Below are 18,956 nucleotides of genomic sequence, written 5' to 3'. Positions count from 1 at the left end.
TTTAAATTTTGAAATAAACATCAATATATCCCTATTACTGACCTAAACAAAATAATTCTAACTTTTGTTGATTCTGTATTCAGTTTATGGCTTACTAGAGGTCACCCATTCTTTTCTACCGGTTAAGAAATTCATATTTATAATGAAATGGCCCAGGCGATTTCATGCTAGATTAGGGAAACAGCGAATACGACGGCTGAGGGAGGATTAGGGAATTCATAAGGTAGATCCGATTAGCCTCTAAGATGGTATTTAATTTTCTATTCCATGAATCTTTTATTGTTGAAACTACTGGTCTGTGCACCCCACTGAGAACAGGAATGTCGCCTTTAAAATCCAAGTCGTATTCATACAGCAATGAATACATCAAAGCGTGTAGGCAGATTGCCAGTAGGGAGAAAACTAAAGACACTAAAGCTGAAGTAACACTGAAAATAACAGCTGGCACTAGACATAAATCACAATTCACGCGACACTTCGTGTTAATCACGGTTGATTATCAACACTCTTTCATGTCGCTGCAACATCTGAGCCGAGCGCCTCGAGAGATGTACGCTGCAAATTCCGCCAGATTACCCCCTCCCCACCCTGTAATCGTGGCCCCGAGGAAACACGTGTGCGTACATCAGCCGTGAAATATCACCTGGAGCCGCGTATTTACACCTAATGCGGTGCCCTGCCGTGTCAATTATGCACAGGGGATGTTTCGTTTTACAAGAATAGGTCATCCTTCTTTGTGAAAATCCAGCTTAGTAAACAATTTGAAGGAAACGTATCAAGTTGATTGATATTTTTATACCTCCTTGATTTCACCCAAAAATTACTAAACCAGATACACATTTATATGTCACTGACTTATATTACCAGTTTATTGTCGGAAACGATAATGACTCTCCAGAGCTTAAACAGGATAAAGCTGATCTGATCTCATTTCAATTTGTCTTGCATTCGGAGTTTGAAAGCTCATTTCTTGATTGGTGACCGACCGCCCATTGCTCTTATGTACTCCGGGGTTTGTTTTTCACTTTTACTGTACAAGACTTGGTTGTAAACGCAACTGTTGGTGCAAACTAGATAATACATGCCTTATCTACCCAACACATGGTGGGATGTAGGCCCTCTTTTATGCGTTCAGGAAATACTACTTATCGGCCTCCGTTAAGGGTTACGCCGGCTGAAATGCCCCTATTTGTTTGCTTATTCTATTCTGCGGCAGAATGTGATAATATATACGCAGCCTCAACCATTCGCCGTTGATGTAACACGACCATGCCATAGTTCATATAAATCGTTTTACTGAAACGGTTTATTATTAAGTCTGTTCTTTATTTGTTATAAAAAAGCACTCGTACATTTTGGCTATCTCCTGTATCTCCAATCTTTTACCGCACACTTTATTTCCCCTAGAGACTAGGTACAAAGAACGGAGATAAGTATATAAGCTAAATATATCAGGTGTTCAGAACCACTGTAGCGCTCATAGACACACAAAAGCAAGGATATGTCATACTGCAAGGCTAAGACGACAAAATCCTGTGATATGATGTGCCTCAATTCATGTAAAAACTTCCTGATATTTCTTCCCACTAAACTATTTCCTTAGCTTTTTATATAAGGCGTCCGCAGATGTTCCCAAGACTAATGTAGCTCCATAGACCATGTATCACCCGGGGCTCAAAAGGCTATTCCAAGTAGAAACCCATGCATGATGGTTTAGAATTTCAGTTCAAAGTCTTCCAACTGCGAGGCAACAGCTGTGACATCGTGATGGTTCAATGTCCGTGGCTGTTGTATTTTTAAACTGAATTTCCATATCATTCACGAATGTAGAAGCCTAGAATATAACCTTAGGCACTCAAACACTTTAAGCCCACTTGCTGTCGACATCTGAAAGCCAAAATGTTTCAAGAGAGTGTAGCTTGGGAGGAAATTGGGATCCACTGCCGGAGGATAAAAGAGTGGGTGCAACCAAGTCGTGCCGTAGTACCGTGTAATCCTGCTGATGTACTTGTTAGACAGGACCTAATGCACGGAGACGGTATTGTTTTCCGTCTGACCGAACGGGGCCTGGAGCGCCCGCAGGAGACATCTGAGCTGGACGGCACTTAGTAACAACCACGTCATGATCAGCACCAAGGACAAGGCAACATGGCACAGCGAACTCGAGAACGGGTCTTGCAATGCTTTAGCAAATATTCGTTTGAATTACAACGGTACTGCACATTTTAACGCGTATTTATTGTCCTGTTTTAATCTATCTATCTTAGTCTTTGAAACAAGGTTTTAACTCACCCCCGTCTGAACCAAATGGAACGTTCCGCAGGTAAACTCCAACTCGCGGAGCGCTACCGCTAAGTGAAGCGGAGACCTCTCTGGTACCAGACATTCAAGCGACAAAATGGATGCTTTACCTAGAGCAATAGCCTGGATTCTCCTGCTGTGGACAGGTGTTCTTCCACCAGGTAAGACGACAATTCGGACACATTTCATTTACCATCAGAAATGGTGCAGGTTTGCTGATTTGTGATCCTTACTGAAACAAATATGCGAGGATGCGCAGGTACCTCATATCTCTACCTGTACCTTCCAGTAGCATCGTATAATGTTAAAGAAAAATATGTCGAAGAGCGGACGTACGAATAGTTCTACATCCATTGATGTCGAAATGTTGCACTGTTAGTTTACCGGAAAGGCTTTGAGGGATACAACATAGATCAAAGAGTATTTGAATTGTAACTTTCATGTTTTTATTATGTTTCCATTGCTCTTTCATATCTTAACCTGGCATATTGCATTGTTTAGTTACCACGCTATCTGTGTTTATTACCATGATAAACCTTGCATCAAGTTTCAATATACATCACATATGTACATATACTTCATGTAGTTTGTTTCGGTATAATTTTGTCTAATTCATTGTCTAATACTCATTGGAAATCAAATAAGAAAGAAATGAGATACCTTGTGTAACGATTGGTTGCCCGTTCTCCATTAAAGTACACATCATTATAGCCTTTCCGAACCTATTGCAAAACATTGCGATTAGATTGTCAAATAGTATTAAAAGGCATGACGTTCACCTTTTGATGATGTCTAACAATACATCAAAATGCACTTAGAGTAAGATTCACATCATCTTCGAAACTACTAGATGACAAGATAGTTCTTAATATGTTGCAAAACTTCATTTTTTGTACTGCAACTCCCCCGTCAAATGCTGTTTAATGCGGTTACTCTAATGCTTGTGTGGAATTCTCTTGACTTATATTTTGATCGAAGTGACAACGATGGCCATAAGATATGAGTTGTAATCCTGGGCGTTATGTGTCTGATTTATAGGTCTTAAGGTAAGAGGGTGTCTAATATGTAGGTCTTAAGAAGACACGGATGTTCTGATAAAAGGTCCTTATCTTGACTTGTGTCTTCCTGTGGTGTGCACGGATCTGATTGGTTATCTGCGTCACAGTTGATTAGTGTGGCCTTTTCCTCATACATTCTCCGGGTAAGAAATGGCCGTGTCAGCCCGCTCGAGACAGATGGCGTATCTAATTTTACATCATTTCGGAACTAGGAAATTAGCTGTGTGGAAGACATGGTACCGGGGCACCTGAGCCATACATCTCGTCATCGAATGAAAGATGATCGATTTTTCTCATGTCGGCGTCTCTGTTACTAAAGTCAGTAATTATGAAACGTCCTGGTTTTTTTGCAGCAGGCTCAGGAGATAGCAAATTACAGCCGGCAAGATGAAACGCCTGCCACAAAATTAGTCCGGGAGAATTTATTTGAAATGGCAGTGTGTCCCAAAAAGTTGGCATCATCAGCACTTCCGAGTTCTAATTCCTGTCCTTTGTGAATTTCTACACGTATCGCGGATTTATCTTGCTACATTTATTATTTTGATAATGCCCAGGCACCCGTCTCAGTACAGTTCTTAACACCAAACTACGGGGATTTCCTTTCAAGAAAAGACAGTAGTTCTCAAAGCTAAGGTGCCACGACGCACGAGTTATTAGATGGCGCCAAGGATATAACATTCTACAAGTTCCTCACTAATCCTCGTAGATAGATTTGCCGGCGTATGATATTATGATGTATATTGCGCTGATATGAAATTGTAAGGTTGTGAAAGTTGGTTATTAACGTTGCCAATCGTCTGTATAATACTTATGATAAGAGTGCAGCTGATTGATATTTCACGGTGTGTTATTTGCAAGGAAATTACTTAAGACAGCGGGCTCTACCATCTGATTTTATTTTTCCCTGTCACTGGGTGCCATTGCCAGTTGGCAATTTCGGGGGACCGAATTCAGAAAGTCCACATTTTAGAAAACACGCAGGAAATACTCTGAGCTCGCAAATGTTTGCTTCACAGCTGTGTCCCCATCTGACTACAGTTACTGTACCGATGCCCGTGTTTTACTTTGATTTCCATGCCTTTAGCACCGTTTATGCCATTACATGGGAAGGGCTAGCAAAAAATATAGATATACCCTGCTACTGAAACAGCAATGACATTTTCTGCCCAATGTGCCGCTAGGCATTTCAAAGGTCTGAACGAACGAACTGACGTGCCATCACGGTTAGAAGGCTGTCCCCTGTGACGTATCGACCCTGTGTAGGTCCGTGCATTAGACCCGCCATGCCGTCCCCGCCATTTCACACGGCGCCACAGGTGAGACATCCTAATGGCGCCATGACAGCGTGAAGGGCACGGACTCCATCTGCACAGATCATCCTTCCAGCGTAGACCTCGTTTTTTGCTCCTCCTTGAACGTTTGAAACGATGCTCCCTGGCCCCATAAATATCGGTAGCCTGAAGACCCACGAAACAAACTCTTCAAGAAGCTAAAATATAGAATGCATGAGGCTAGAGTCGTTCGAGGTACGTTTTGACAAACTGCAGTAAACTAGTGTGTTTCACATATCGTTTAACAGCTCGTCTCTCTATACCATGTACTCGGGTATGGGTTGAATTTGTCTATCATAGATTGGGGTATATCATGGTGTGTTATCCCAACAGCGTTGGAGAGGTAACCAAATATCGTGCTTTACTGTTAAGGTTTATAGGGGTCATTATATCTAACATTAATGTAGTACTTTCATCTTACGTTTTACTAGTAACTAGTAGAAGCTTTTTGTGTGAAGTAGATATGGCGTAGGATTAGACTCTTCGAGAAATACAACCTTATTGCCGGCTTTACAGCCCACGTTTTGACCTATACACTGTACTATCTAATGGATGGTTAAAGCTGCACTATGTAAGATTTGATCAATACAGAAAGTCAATTTTTCTACCATTTTCTTACATAGTATGTTGAATAAACATTGTAGAATGACATACCAGTATTCAGGAAGGAATGTTTCAACATCATTGCACCATATAAACCAGTTTAAAAACTGAACTTTCAGAGCCAGTTGGCAGTTGGGGCAGTGTGGCCACACAGGCTTATCACCCCAACTGCCCAGTGGGGTGCCTGATTACAGTTAATCACAGTTTCTACCAAACCTCCTTATCAGAGTTCTAGCAGTTTTGAACGGGGAAAATCCGCTTTATAAGTTCCCTACAAACTTGGCTAACATATTTTATCCTCATTCAAAAAAGTGTTTTTGAAGAAGATGATCTTCATAACATCAGCTGTTATCTAGATCCACTGAAGTGTCGCTAAGTAATTAGCCTACCCAGGGGTCCTGCCAGTGTGCAGGAAGTTGTTTACAAACATTAGGCTTTAGGTTGAGGTGGTGTCACAGACTATTGCAGCTTGTTGTTGTACAGTTAAAAACACCATACATGCCAGAAATAGACGAATTAATGATGGAAATATGCTGAAAAGTGGTTGTCCATGTCATTTGTATTAGGATTTGTTCACAAGAATATTTTAAATTTTTGCGCCAAAATGTTACATAGTGCAGCTTTAAGGCAGGCGTGACGAAACACCAACGGTGCTCTAAAGATCACGTACCACTCTACAACATGTCACAATCATGGGCATAAAACAGCACCACGGTTCGGAAGTATAAGTCTAAACCGAAACAGATGGACGCACCTTCACCAATGTAACGTTTGGAACCAACTAAAAGGTCTCTTTAACGAGTGTCGATGTTTCACGGGCTCAGTTGGACTCAAACCACGCACTTATACTAACACTGGACATGCGGGGAGGGATAAAAAATTCTCTTTATCTGTCACAAATAATTTACAAGACAGGATTCTCACACTGAGCTCTGTTTCCTTTGATAACCCGTCTTAAAACACCACGCGTTTCAAACTCAAGCATGACGTATTCCAGGTCTGGACACGGAAAATCCTGTAAGTATGTGTTGTGGAAATCATCGCAAAGCACATGGATCGGCGTGCACTATGAAGTATTCGGGCCAGCGTGTTATGGCCCATTTCCGGTGGTTAAGAGGGATTGTGGGAAGGTTTAATGGTCTAGGTAAAGCCACGGGGATCCTCTTCATAGACGGCACACAGTATTTTGAGTGGGACAGGTTAGCTATAAGAGCTGCAAGGTGTATCATTACATTCAAAGCATATACTGAGGAGGGAGCCTGAAGGATTCGGTTACACATGCGAACACCCTCGAAGCGTCAAACCCATTTGTGTTGAACACTACAACATTTAATCGACGACTTGGGGCGATTTTATCTTCACCCTGATGGATGGTGTTGACGTGAGATATTACTCAATTCCGGAGTGTGGTAGAGACCATCATCATCAGGACCGTAAAAACTCCCCAGACACCTCCACTCACTGATTTATCCTTGAGGTACATTAAGCTGCATTCTACTTGAGATTCTCCATATCATATTGGTTAATACTCAGGTTTTAAGAACCACATTTGGGTTGACCTGTGACAACTTGATTCTCTCTTTGAAGGCGTAATCGCCGCATGTTTTGCACACAGTTTCATGGGGTAAGTTGCGAATACATACATTTAGATGAATGCCATTATGCTGTGACTGTGCAGGTGTTAAATCAGCGAGTAAGTGGGACGACTTAACGACAAGAGCGCCATTCCAAACTCATGGTGGTTCATCAGGGGTGAGGCATAGCGTGTGTGGGCTCTGGGGACGGTTTCAACAGTTCGTACGTCTCATACAAAAGATATCAGTTTTAAGGGCTGTTTCACATACTTTTTAATACATAATTTATCCAAACGATGCTACTATTTTGATTTCAACAATGTTCACCAATGAAAATAATGATAACTGTCCAACGTTTTGAACAAATATCGACGGTCCATTGTCGAAGGATTCGTCTTCTGCATTGTGTTTGCAAATTATGTATCACCCTTATCAATCGCAAGCTCTGAACTGAAAGCTAAAACTTCAACATACAGTACATTACTCGCGTATTATACATTTTTATTGCGAAGTTGTGGATGATATTTCACTGACAAATGCTCAGGCTCCATTCTATCATATCTGCAGCGAGAAGACTGCATGAACTCACATCGAGTTATTGTCCCTGTCCTTTATTCTCACACTGGTGCGCGGGTATTTTACGATCTCCTAGTGTAGAATGTGGACCATCAAAGCAAGTGCTGCTATTAGTTTTACACGGCCTTACAACAACATCACCATAGATTTCACATTCAGACAGTCTACCGGGGCGGCGGAGAAGACATGCATTGAAAATGCAATGATATTGACTTTGTACGTCTTACATTGCATTTTAACACTTTGCTACTTTGCAATATGCAGGGAAGAAATGTAAAGGAAATATAATTCGATTCCGATTTTGAGCTTCATAATGGTCAAATAGTCATAAAAGATAAGAATATAGAAGGTTAAAAATCTAAATGGGTATTTTTACGCAGTTATGTGTATCTTTGATTTATACCTCCATTCCACTAGGGTGGTGACCTTGCTGCGATCGCGCTGCGACCTAAAATTTGACAGATCACGCAACGATTTAAAAAGAAAAAATAAAGAGATTTTTCCACGCTTTTTGTGTTTGTTGTATTTTGGATGCTTTTACATTTTGCATAATACGCAAATTATAACATCTAAGGTTGCACAAATTCAATGTAGGTCACAGCAAGGTCGCAGCGCGATCGCCGTCTGGCGGAATGTTGGCCTTAGAGGACTTGGTGTTGTGTAGCACCCTAAGGTAATTAGTGACCCTTTGACCTCTCTTCGATCGATGTCTTACACGATCAATATAATCGATACATCTCATCTTCAGCTGACCACCGGGTAGGATTTGTTAGATTAATTAGTCCGCCAACCGCAGACAGAGTGTGGGATAGTCTCCGTCCAATTTTTACTGCGAACCCAACAGTCACCTATCTCTCTGATGTACATGGTTGTCGCGATGACTAGTAATTTTTTTAACCTCTTTTGAAGGCCTTTCAAGAGCACCGGAGTTTTTTTTCTATTGCCATGTTGTTGTCATTCTATTAATATTGCATCCAGAGGTGCAGAAACGATCTGTCCGGCATTAGAACCTGTCCCATATATTGAAAATCACGAATCAGCGCTCCCAACAAAATAAACACTGGCGCTCCTGGAACACTGGCAAAGGAGGCTATGTCTTTTTGGCGTCTATGTACTAGACGTATTTGATCGTACTACGCAAACAATATCTGATAAATAAGAACGGTATCGAGTATTCATAGGCGTGGCCTAACAATATCCCTTACTTGTGTATCTACCGAATCTTTTTTTATGTATCTTTTTCATTCCATTAGACTATTAATTTCTTCCAGGATCGGGTTTTATTGCGTACAATAAAATTTCCTTTACCAGAGGTAGATTGAAGTCTATTTACTGCTACAGCTCGCTACATAAATGTTTGACATTACAAATAGACGTTCTCGTAATAAAGCTTCAATTTTAGTGAGGGCATAAAATTCATGGTATCTTTTTTCTGTGTTGCTAGGCTTGCCACTCATGCGTTTTATGTTTTTTTTTTTTCATTTAACATTGTCATTGCAGTAATGATATGAATGAGATATTGTTCTGTTAGTAGACGGGGAATAGCCTTTGGGGCTTAATAGCTATAGATAAGTTGCCTGTACGGCTTATTTGTATAGGTTTCCTTATATACCCATAACATGGGATATGCATGTAGCACAAATATATCACTACGTATACTTGATATGGTTTGCAAAGAGTGCAGGCCCAAGCATGAAGCTAGGTAGACTGACTAGTTGTTTTTTTCAGTTTCTGAAAGACAGCACAATTTTTAGTATCATTTAGCACATTTAAAGAAAATAAGATTAGGCCTCCAAAGATTATATCAAATATGACTTAAAGACGGATAAGGATATATCTGTTGTACTCTAAGTTGCTGACTGATTATCATCAAATGCTATATTGCATTCTGTTATCATATTAGAGTTGATATCAAAGTAAGTACCTTTCTTGTAAATTGTGATTTATTGGTTCTATGACCCATGATATTTAGAGAGGCCAAGGGTTGGCGGTGATGGTAAAAGAAGAGAGTTGCTCGTGAACCTTTGGTATTTGTATCTATTTGATTTTTGACAAGCAACGTTTTCATATGTCTTATGGGATCGGACGGGGATTCTATTTTAAGCACTGTAGATACAGTGTTAGCTTAAAGATCTGACATGTAAAGCTTGATATAATTCAACTACTCATGCCTATCATATCTCTATCGCCTTCAAGATAATCAATGCATTTTTCCTCTCAACATTCTTTACTCTACATACAATATTTACTTCGACTACAGTGCGACTACCATTGTTTGGCTCAGAGTCGGTGCATTTTGAAGCGTATAATCTAGTAACGTTACATAACAAGTTTTCATCAGCGTTGGCAACTTTATTTTCATAGATTCTTTACTACGTAGAATGGTTCCTAACTTTACTCTTTTAACAGTTTGCATCTAAATGCACTTATAGATTGTCCATGGTAGTCTCTGGTGGAGCACCTTTGTATGTATGTAATCCTGGGGGAAACCTTGAACCGTGCATGTAGACGGGGTGAGAAATCCCAGGTTTGTGAGCCGGACTCCCTGGGTGGAGAACCTAATCAGGCGATATATATATATAGCTGCAGAAATCGTTAGATAAGCCGCGATCAACGAGGCATATGTTTCACGGCGGTTCCCTCGCCTTCCTTGAGTGGGGCTGCCAGGAGACGCCCCACACCACGGTACGCTCAGTCAGCAGTTCAGAGAAAATGGACTTGACTGTGCGGCAACTTGTTCTGACAAGTTGTAAGAGCTTTGAGTTGCTGTAGGATGAAAAAAGCTGGCTGCGTCAGCTTTATACGTCGCTTGTGATCTGACATCAAAGCAGTGGATGAAAACGCAATAGCTGTATGAGGACGTGCTCGCAAAGGGACTGATGGCATTTGTACTTGAAATTACCCGTGCGCCCATTTACTTTGTACCTTAGGTCACCAATAAAACAGTACAATCAAAATGCTGGCCTGACCTTTTCCTTGGTTCGCTAGCGGTACACGAAGTCAATCTATGTATAAATAATGTAAGAGCCCGCCGGGTAATTCAAGGCAGCTATGCGTCCTTGCTGAATCAATGCCTTGCAGAGGAACGGGTGTAGGTTATGCTAGAGTGGGAACCAAGTCCAGAAGTACTATTTTGTATAACTACTATTACTTGGATATTAGTTCTTTAAACTACGATTCTTTTCCGGTCAAGTCAACCCAATGGTGGGCCTGTCAATGACTCCTGAGTAAATCAAGAAAAAGTTACCTTGGAATCGTTAATACACCTGAAACTATGGATAAAACGTTGCAGATAGCATTCGATTTTCTCCAGCCCACCCCCTCCCCCTCCCCACATAGCCATTCGGTTCAGTAACTTAAAGCATCCCACCACGGATCGCATGGCATATGTAAAGTCGATCTAATATCATCAAAAGACCCACACGACGGGGACCATATGTTCCACCTGATATGAACCACTTCAATTACAATACAGGATCGTGCCCATCGATTCCCGTCCCGCGGGGGGGAATCGGAGGACAGATCACAGAGTGAGTGATGGAGTGGCGCGAGAAACTATCGTGATAGGATTGAACGAAATTATAACTTTGGAGAACAGTAAACTCGATATAAGCAATGAAGCAGGGCAATCGGATTTGCTTTGTTGATAGTGCTGGCGGAATTAATGGAGGATTGGATGAGACAGTTTTCTTTCTGGCGCAATTACCCAATTGCAAAGACATAACACAGCAGACATATCCATGGATATGGTCTTTATAGGATGATACAATTGAGTATGGTGTTGTAAATTTCTGGAATGGTCTTAAAGTCCGTAAAACCAACATTCTAAACATCTGATGTAAATCTTCCGCATAAAAGAAACTACTTTGTATTACTGAAATCGATCTTGATTGACAGAGGCCATCGGTAAAAGATGCATGTACTTATTTTACATACAACTAATATCTGCAGCATTAAGAAGTCAAGGTCGTGATACTAGTTTTGCGAGGTATGTTGTATTCTTATTGTAGTTCTTTTGTTTCAGTCACTGTTGAAAGTGCGTTCTACCAGAGCCGGCCTCAATCTACCGCCGTACTACAAGGGGAGACCATCGTTCTCAGCTGCGCCTTCAGCGGACTGATGAAGGATGAGGCTGTGATATGGGAGGGCCCACCCAACTACAGGATCATGTCTAACGGCAGGAGCGTGTCACCGGCCTTCAACAGACACAGAGTCGTGGGGAAACCTTCCCGGGGTGAGTTTAATCTGGAGATACAGGACGTGCAGCGGGAGGATACGGGGGGATACCGCTGTTCAACTCTCTCGGTAGAGGCTGCAAGTGACGCTGTTCTCACGGTGGTAGGTAAGTACGAAAACGAAATATTGTCCAAATGTGATTTTTATTACCCTTCGGTACACAGTAATTGGTTTTCAAAGGTGGTCAGCTTACGTTTGTACATGGTGTTCATAATGAAATGCTTCATTAAGCTCTTTCTTAAAGACCTCTTACTGACATATATTTCTTTGCTAAAAGTTCCCATGGAAGGTCCGCCAGCCGTCACAGGGGCAGAGACTTCCCAAGAAGCGGGCTCTGAGCTGTACCTCCGCTGCAAGTCGCGAGGGGGCTACCCTGAGCCGAGGTTGGCATGGTACAACGGGACGAGGTTGTTGCGTACAGCAAAGTCCGGTGAAGAAGACAACTCAGAGCGGAAAGTAATTGAGCTGTTCATACCGAGGTTGACCAAGTGGGACAATGGGGCAAACCTTTCGTGTGTAGCTGACCAGGGATTTCTGAAAATCGTCAAACCAAGGACAACGTCAAGAATACTACGTGTGAATTGTGAGTGTTCGTCTTCCTAGTACTTGCCAGAGGGGTATGTTTTCGGTTTTTGCCATGGTGGGGTGGCTGTGGTGGCTTGTGTGTTAGATGTAAATAGCATAATTCGAAAAGCTGTTAATGGGTCTTGAGGTATTCGGTAGGTGGCGGGTATCGGGGAAACGAAGATAAAGTTGAAGTCGGCTTCCTACGGTACTACAGCGGGCCGTATATTTTTGTGTGTTTGTTTGTTTGTTTGTTTGTGGACAACATGACTCGAGAAGCTGAGAATGGATCTTCATGATATTTAAGAGGTAGGTAGGGGTAGGGAAAACGAAGTTCAAGTTCGATAATGGGCCTACTAGCGGCTTCTAAAGGTACTGCAGAGGAACTTCAAGGTCAATGTTTGAGGTCTAATTTTGGAAGTACTTGTTCTTTCACAGGTTGTTCTTATGAATACGAACGTATTAAACATGGTGCAATTGTTAAACCAACCGGAAGTAACAATGTACACAATTGTGCTCTCTACAGACCCACCTACGATCTCGGTGCCCTCCCCCTCCATCCACGTGAAGGAGGGCCAGTCTGCCAACCTGACGTGTTACGTAGACAGCAACCCACGAGCCGACATCACGTGGACTGAAATGGGCGGAGGACTGCCAATAGGAAGTATTCAGAGGTGAATAAACCTCAAGCAATTATAAGTGTTTTTATCTTGAGTTGCAATCATTCCGTTTTTTATACGAGAAGGTGGCAAAGTTTTTAGCTAAGGATTGTAATGTAACCTTTCTTCTTTAATATAGAGACAAGACTCTACAGATCCCAAGAGTGTCTAAACTTGACAGCGGAGTTTATAAGTGCGAGGCTGAAAACGGCATGTCACCAAGCGCTGTCGGTGCAGTTACCCTCGAAGTGTTCTGTAAGTATGAAAGGTCCTATTTTATATCTATGGGAAATCATAATTTTACCTAGTCCTGGTTAAAATAGAAAGAATATGGAGCAACGTGACATTTTTTCTACTGTGGTATGTACCAACATTCTCTCAGATGAAATCGCACCTATCCTCATTGATGTCAAAATATGTTTTATCTACCAATTCTATAAACTTCACTAACTAGATTTTCGAAGACTTCGGTTTTGTATAATGAATCAAAAATTGTGTTTTCTCTGTCTTTTGTTTGTGTCCAGATCCTCCGAAAATCGACTCAAGCATGGACGCTAAGGTCACAGTGTTGTTCAACCAAGACGACTTTTCTCTGAAGTGCCAGGCGGACGGGAACCCCAAACCGCACATCCGCTGGCGGCGGAAGGATACAGCACTGCGATGGGAAAACCCGCTCCGATTCCACCGGATACGCTATGACGTAGAAGGCATTTACCAATGCATCGCAACCAATGACGGCGTGCAGTACGCAACACGTGACGTGGAAATCGACGTAGTAGGGCAGCCTGACATCCGGGGTGGACAGAGTGTGGTTACCACCAACAGTGGAAGCACTGCCCGTCTATACTGCGACATTGTAGCTGACCCTGTGCCAGAAAAGGCCAAATGGGTGTGGCGAAACAACCAGGGAGCTGAAACTATTCTACTCCCCACAAATAACGGAATAATGATCAATGAACACACCACGGAGGAAGGAACTACTAGCATCGTTACTGTTCAGGAGGTAAGAGAAGAAGACGGAGGGGTGTACATCTGCAAGGCAACAAACATGTTCGGTACTGACCAAAAGGAAATACGTCTCAACGTAAAAGGTAAGTATTTATAAGTGCGACTAGATTTTTAGTTTACTGTGGTTTGTTTGTTCTACCATGCAAAATGGACAATGTCTTGTGGTCCCTGTCTGTAGATGTCACAATGAATATCACATTAACTACACAAACGTGTCTCTAAGGCTGTATTATAACTTTGATCGGTAACTGCGATGGCTTGTAGCCTGTGTTATAAAATCTCTCGCTAGCTGGGGTTATTCACCCCTCCTCCCCAAGGGGGCAGTACCCATCGGGCTGGCCGCTAGGAGCGCGATTTAGTCACTACAGGCTACGATGGCTTGCGTCTTACTATTGATGTGCATCATATGTTACCAATGCTAAGTAGTCCCCAGTGAGTTGACCGTGGGTTGTTATCTCCGTTTCCAAAGCCCTCCTTGGCAGCAACAGTGTTGCTCCATGCCTTGTTTGCTATAATTAGATTACCTTGATGCTCCCACAGGTTCGCGGAGTTCCCTCGTGGCCATCATCTCCGTGTCTGTAGTGGTGATCGTCCTGGCAGCAGCGGCACTGGTGGGCGTTCTGTTCGCCAAGAGGAGAGGGTGGATATTCCGAAACACACCGCAAGGTGGAGTAGGCTATACGACAAGTCACTCCATTCCATGCACAAACTTTCACATATTGTAATCTTTGTCCCCACGGCTGATTTATGTGTGCTTTGAAATGATAAGTTTAGGAATATTGTAGAAAGTAAAAATTAAACAAGGATATTCAATATTGTAAAATGAAAATGTAAAAAATATGTATATATTGTAAAATTAAAAAAAAATGTAAGACTTAAAATGATAGTCTTGCGACAATTGAGTTTTATTCATCATTTGGTGACATATCTAACCACTGGTTTCCTCTCCATCTATAGCTAATAAAGTTCGGACCCCGTCCCGGCCGATGCCACCTCTGCCTAAGCACGCCCGTAAGCCCGGGCACGGCACGAACGACTCCGGTGTGGAGGACCTAGAACTGCAGGAGATGGACGGCACGCTCAAACCACGGCCTCCCTCCAGAGTCGGCAAAGACTGGGCAGCTATCGGATTGACATATGGAGGTGAAGTATTTTGATCGTGTACTCAATACATATTGTAATATTAAGGCCGGGTTAAAATGACTCTGGGTCCCGGCCTGGCCCCAAAATAGCCCGGCAGCCGCAGGGTGTCCAACGGGGCCACGTCGAGGTCATGACCAAAAATTGGAAAAAAGAACAGCCCGTGAACTACATATTTTAAATTGAACATGGTTTACTATGTTTTCATGTGTTACGTTTGTTGCCAGGGCTGGCGCACACGAACACACTCCCACCATACTCCACAGTAGAGCGGCACCGTCCGGAAGGGGAGGATGGTGGTGTATACACTGCTATACGGGAGGAGACTTCCACTACAGATACAGTGATGGTAGGACGCATTTAATTTTTCATTTCGCTTCTAGCTAGAACATGAGACGAAGCATCGTGTGTTAGAAATGAATTATTAGTATCGATTATAATCATTATCATAATGGTAATTAATATTGTAACCAGAAAATCCCAGGTACGTCTGGGGCTGGGGTCAAGTTTAAACACCGGGCTGTTTGCGAGAACGAAAAATAAAACTTTGCATCATGAATTAAATATACAAATTATGGTCATGATTACTTTTTAAAAACTTTTGTGTGTAACGTTTTCTTTAATGTTATTCTTTTCCTTCCCGCAAACTACGGCCGGGCGCCGGTTTGGAAATATGACCAAAGCATTAGCACACTTCCGAAAATGAAAATCTGATATGATCTGTGGGAACATATTCAACCATTAATTTTAATGGCATTGGTGTCTGATGTAGCTCATGCATAACAGTCTACTTTACGGTCTTTCGACTTCACCATCTCTATATCCCTGTCCAGGTCCATGTTGAACCTCCTCCACCACCTCCCTCAAAGGACCTAAAGGGCCGGTGGAAGGGAGGCAGAGGCCAGGCCGGTGTGCGGGGCAGCACGGCAGACCACGAGGAGGAAAACGTGCTGAATGAGATACAAGCAGACAGCGTGTAGCTCGCTAACCTTTCAGCGATACCATCGGGTTTTGTTTCTGTCGAGATGTAGACAAGGGGCATATCTTTTAATTCATCCAGTGTTGTTGTATTATTACAGTCAGTAGGTACCTTCTGAGTAATGAGGCTGTTGCAACGTGCTCGAGGCACCTCCTCGAACATGAGACCCCCTTATACGTCTCTTCAAAAAGGCAGTGCCTCTCGAAGAAAGATACCCCTACCCGGATACGAACATTGGTCTCCCACTAACCCCCTTATCGGAACCCGGATCTCAACTGTGAAACCGCTACCAATTGAGCTACAGGGACATATCATCGGCTAAAGATGCAAACACATATAACTAGTATGTTTTATGTAACGATTTTATGTAATGATCTTGAGCGCCTCAAGGCCACTTGTCACATTTCCTCCAATACGTCATACATATGCCTGAGCAGACAAAGACCATTCCTTCTAGCCGACGTGTACACCCGATAAATATTCACGTGTATACATGTTTTATGGTGTAGAACACCAGTGATTATGATGTTTAGTGAAGTGAACGACTCAAGCCTATCAAATTTTAATCTGTAAATATAGATTACCCGTCGTAAAGTGTAAATATTGCAATGTTGCTTTTACGATTCTCCTTAAGGATGCAATATGTCGTCTAATGTAGAACATTGCCGTTATAATCTATGTTATTGATGAAGATTAGATATGCTTTGAATATGACGCATCGGGGCATGCCACTGAAATAGATAATTTTAAGATTGTATCATAATCACAAATGACGATGTTGTGCTTGGACCTGCCTCGACGTCTTTTGATCAGATTACAATTAGCATAGACAATGATTGTTGATTATCTGTAACTATAGTGCCCTCTTGACAGCTGAACTTTATACGGATATCCAAAGTGACTTGTAAGCTTCTATAAGCACAACTTTGTGCAAGTAACCAAATATAATAATGAAGTACATGTGATGTACCTAAGATTATATGTGTATATATAAGGTGCAATGGAACAGCAAATACCAGTGAACAGTGTTTGATTAAATGTCGTTTTGATGTTCTTCGGAGACGCTTGTCATTGTTTTTGTTTTCTTTTTGATCCGTCTTTATTAGTATTCATTAATGAGTGAAGTCGTTGTTCCGTTTAGAAACTGCGGAAGGACAGCGAATACTCAAAATGGACTTAATTCAATATGTACCAGTGTTATAGCGTTTGTGTATATTTTTTTCAGTCCGACTGCTTCATACATAGTTATATCCTTAAAGGGGCCAATGTCAAGCTTTTACGTCATTCACAATAAAAGAAGTTAATCGTCAGTTCTATAGACTATAGGCCAAGAGAATCCATGCCTTTCTTTTTTCAAACCTCTGGTATCTTTGCAAACATATCTTATTGATTTCTTTCCCACCGTCAAGGTGCTATTTGTCTTTACAAAGCTGACCTCGTGATATTCTTCAGACGAGTTATCGCAATGGGATTCCTGCAAGATACGGTCCATGTCACCATGGGTCTACTGGAATCTGTCCGCCTCCCACGTCGTTTTAACATCTATCATCGTTTCTGGCTGTAATGGTTTTTGGTTGACCGTTGGGCCATTTTCCTCCCCGTGGACTCATTATCAGTGGTCTCGGTGGATCCAGTAAGCCCATGGGCTTTGTGGTCTGCCATGCACCGGCTTCCACCTAATACCACAGAGTAGGCGACGATTACTTTACAACAGTTTTCCAATAGCACAATGCCGTATACCCACAACCGTTAGCAGCTGCATCGATATCGCCAAACGCATTTGCAACAGCACGGTGGATTGATATTAAGTAATGCTGATAGAGTCCAACGGTTTTGCCACCCATATCATAACTATCCCTGTGACTGGGTTTATCAAATGACCGTTTTTAGAATAATTCTGGACACCAATAATAATCCATCCATCGCGGCGAGGTAGAAAATTCAAACCAACTCACGAAACTTCGGTCGGGGGCAGCGTGCTAGGGCGAGGAGTGTCACCTCTATCTACTTCACTACGGCAAAACAAATGTATGAGGCTATATAAGGCCTACTGTTCTTACATTTTTTATACGGATCAGGCCTCGCTCATCATGATCTATTGTGTACCTTCTGGGTATTGGAGAGAGACTTACCAAGCGGCCGCCAAGATAAGTCCTGCGATCCTTCGTGCACTTTTGTGCTTGTATAAGACGAAAACACAATACTAACTTTAAGGCTCTAGTAGACCTAGCTGACCAGTAAAATGTTTAGTATCCCTTCTGTGGCAATCTTGTCTCTCTGAAACAAGCGCTAGATAAAACTTTCATCTAATAGAAGGGCAAATTCATTAACATTCAAGGGCCATAACTGCTGTGTAAACCAGAGAATCAATTTAATGGAAGTCGAACATACGCATATAATCCCACCCATTCTCGCTATATCCCTGGTAATGTGCCTGGGGAATGTTTAACAAGCTTCAGACATCACATATACAGCAAATTCACATTCAAGTCATACCGTCGACGTTTCTCTTCATAATGTTGGGCACGGCTGGGCTCTCGTATGAATCTCTTGAGGTGTATGAAGGATGACTTTCACGTAAGAGGAGCAGCCAGAATGACTATGAGCTTGTGGAACTAGTTGGCAACTGATGAATTTGCAGTTGAAAAGAATTCGCTGTGCAGCCAGACTTAATCATTGTCATAGGAGATGGTCTGTCGTTTATACACTGTTTTACCAATGTTTGTCACACACAGCTAACCACAAATAGAACTTTATACTTGACTGGTCTATGGATTCTTCAAGAGGAGAAGTGTTAGCCTTTGAAAATAACTTCGAAAATAAGGTTTTGAAAAAGAAAATAAAGACTATGAAATACAAACATGTAAAAACAAAATATCCTTAAAGTACATTAAATGTGGTAATACTGTTCAGCAGCTAGACCAACT

At 42.0% G+C, this 18,956-nt stretch overlaps 1 protein-coding gene across 1 annotated transcript; it reads left to right on the top strand.

Annotated features, from left to right (window-relative positions):
- Positions 1 to 2,252: 2,252 nt before the first annotated feature.
- LOC136433028 (kin of IRRE-like protein 3) lies at positions 2,253 to 17,354 on the top strand. The gene is made up of 10 exons (XM_066424789.1): positions 2,253 to 2,462; positions 11,468 to 11,785; positions 11,957 to 12,262; positions 12,770 to 12,917; positions 13,042 to 13,157; positions 13,427 to 13,993; positions 14,451 to 14,576; positions 14,868 to 15,053; positions 15,278 to 15,399; positions 15,884 to 17,354. Exons 1-10 carry the CDS (start codon positions 2,399 to 2,401, stop codon positions 16,028 to 16,030), a joined length of 2,100 nt encoding a protein of 699 aa, XP_066280886.1. The 5' UTR covers positions 2,253 to 2,398; the 3' UTR covers positions 16,031 to 17,354.
- The last annotated feature ends 1,602 nt before the right edge of the window (positions 17,355 to 18,956 follow it).

The sequence above is a fragment of the Branchiostoma lanceolatum genome, chromosome 1 (genome assembly GCF_035083965.1).
Source record: "Branchiostoma lanceolatum isolate klBraLanc5 chromosome 1, klBraLanc5.hap2, whole genome shotgun sequence".
NCBI classification, from domain to species: domain Eukaryota; kingdom Metazoa; phylum Chordata; class Leptocardii; order Amphioxiformes; family Branchiostomatidae; genus Branchiostoma; species Branchiostoma lanceolatum.
Note: the sequence above shows the minus strand (reverse complement) of the source record. Positions and strands in the feature narration are given on the sequence as shown.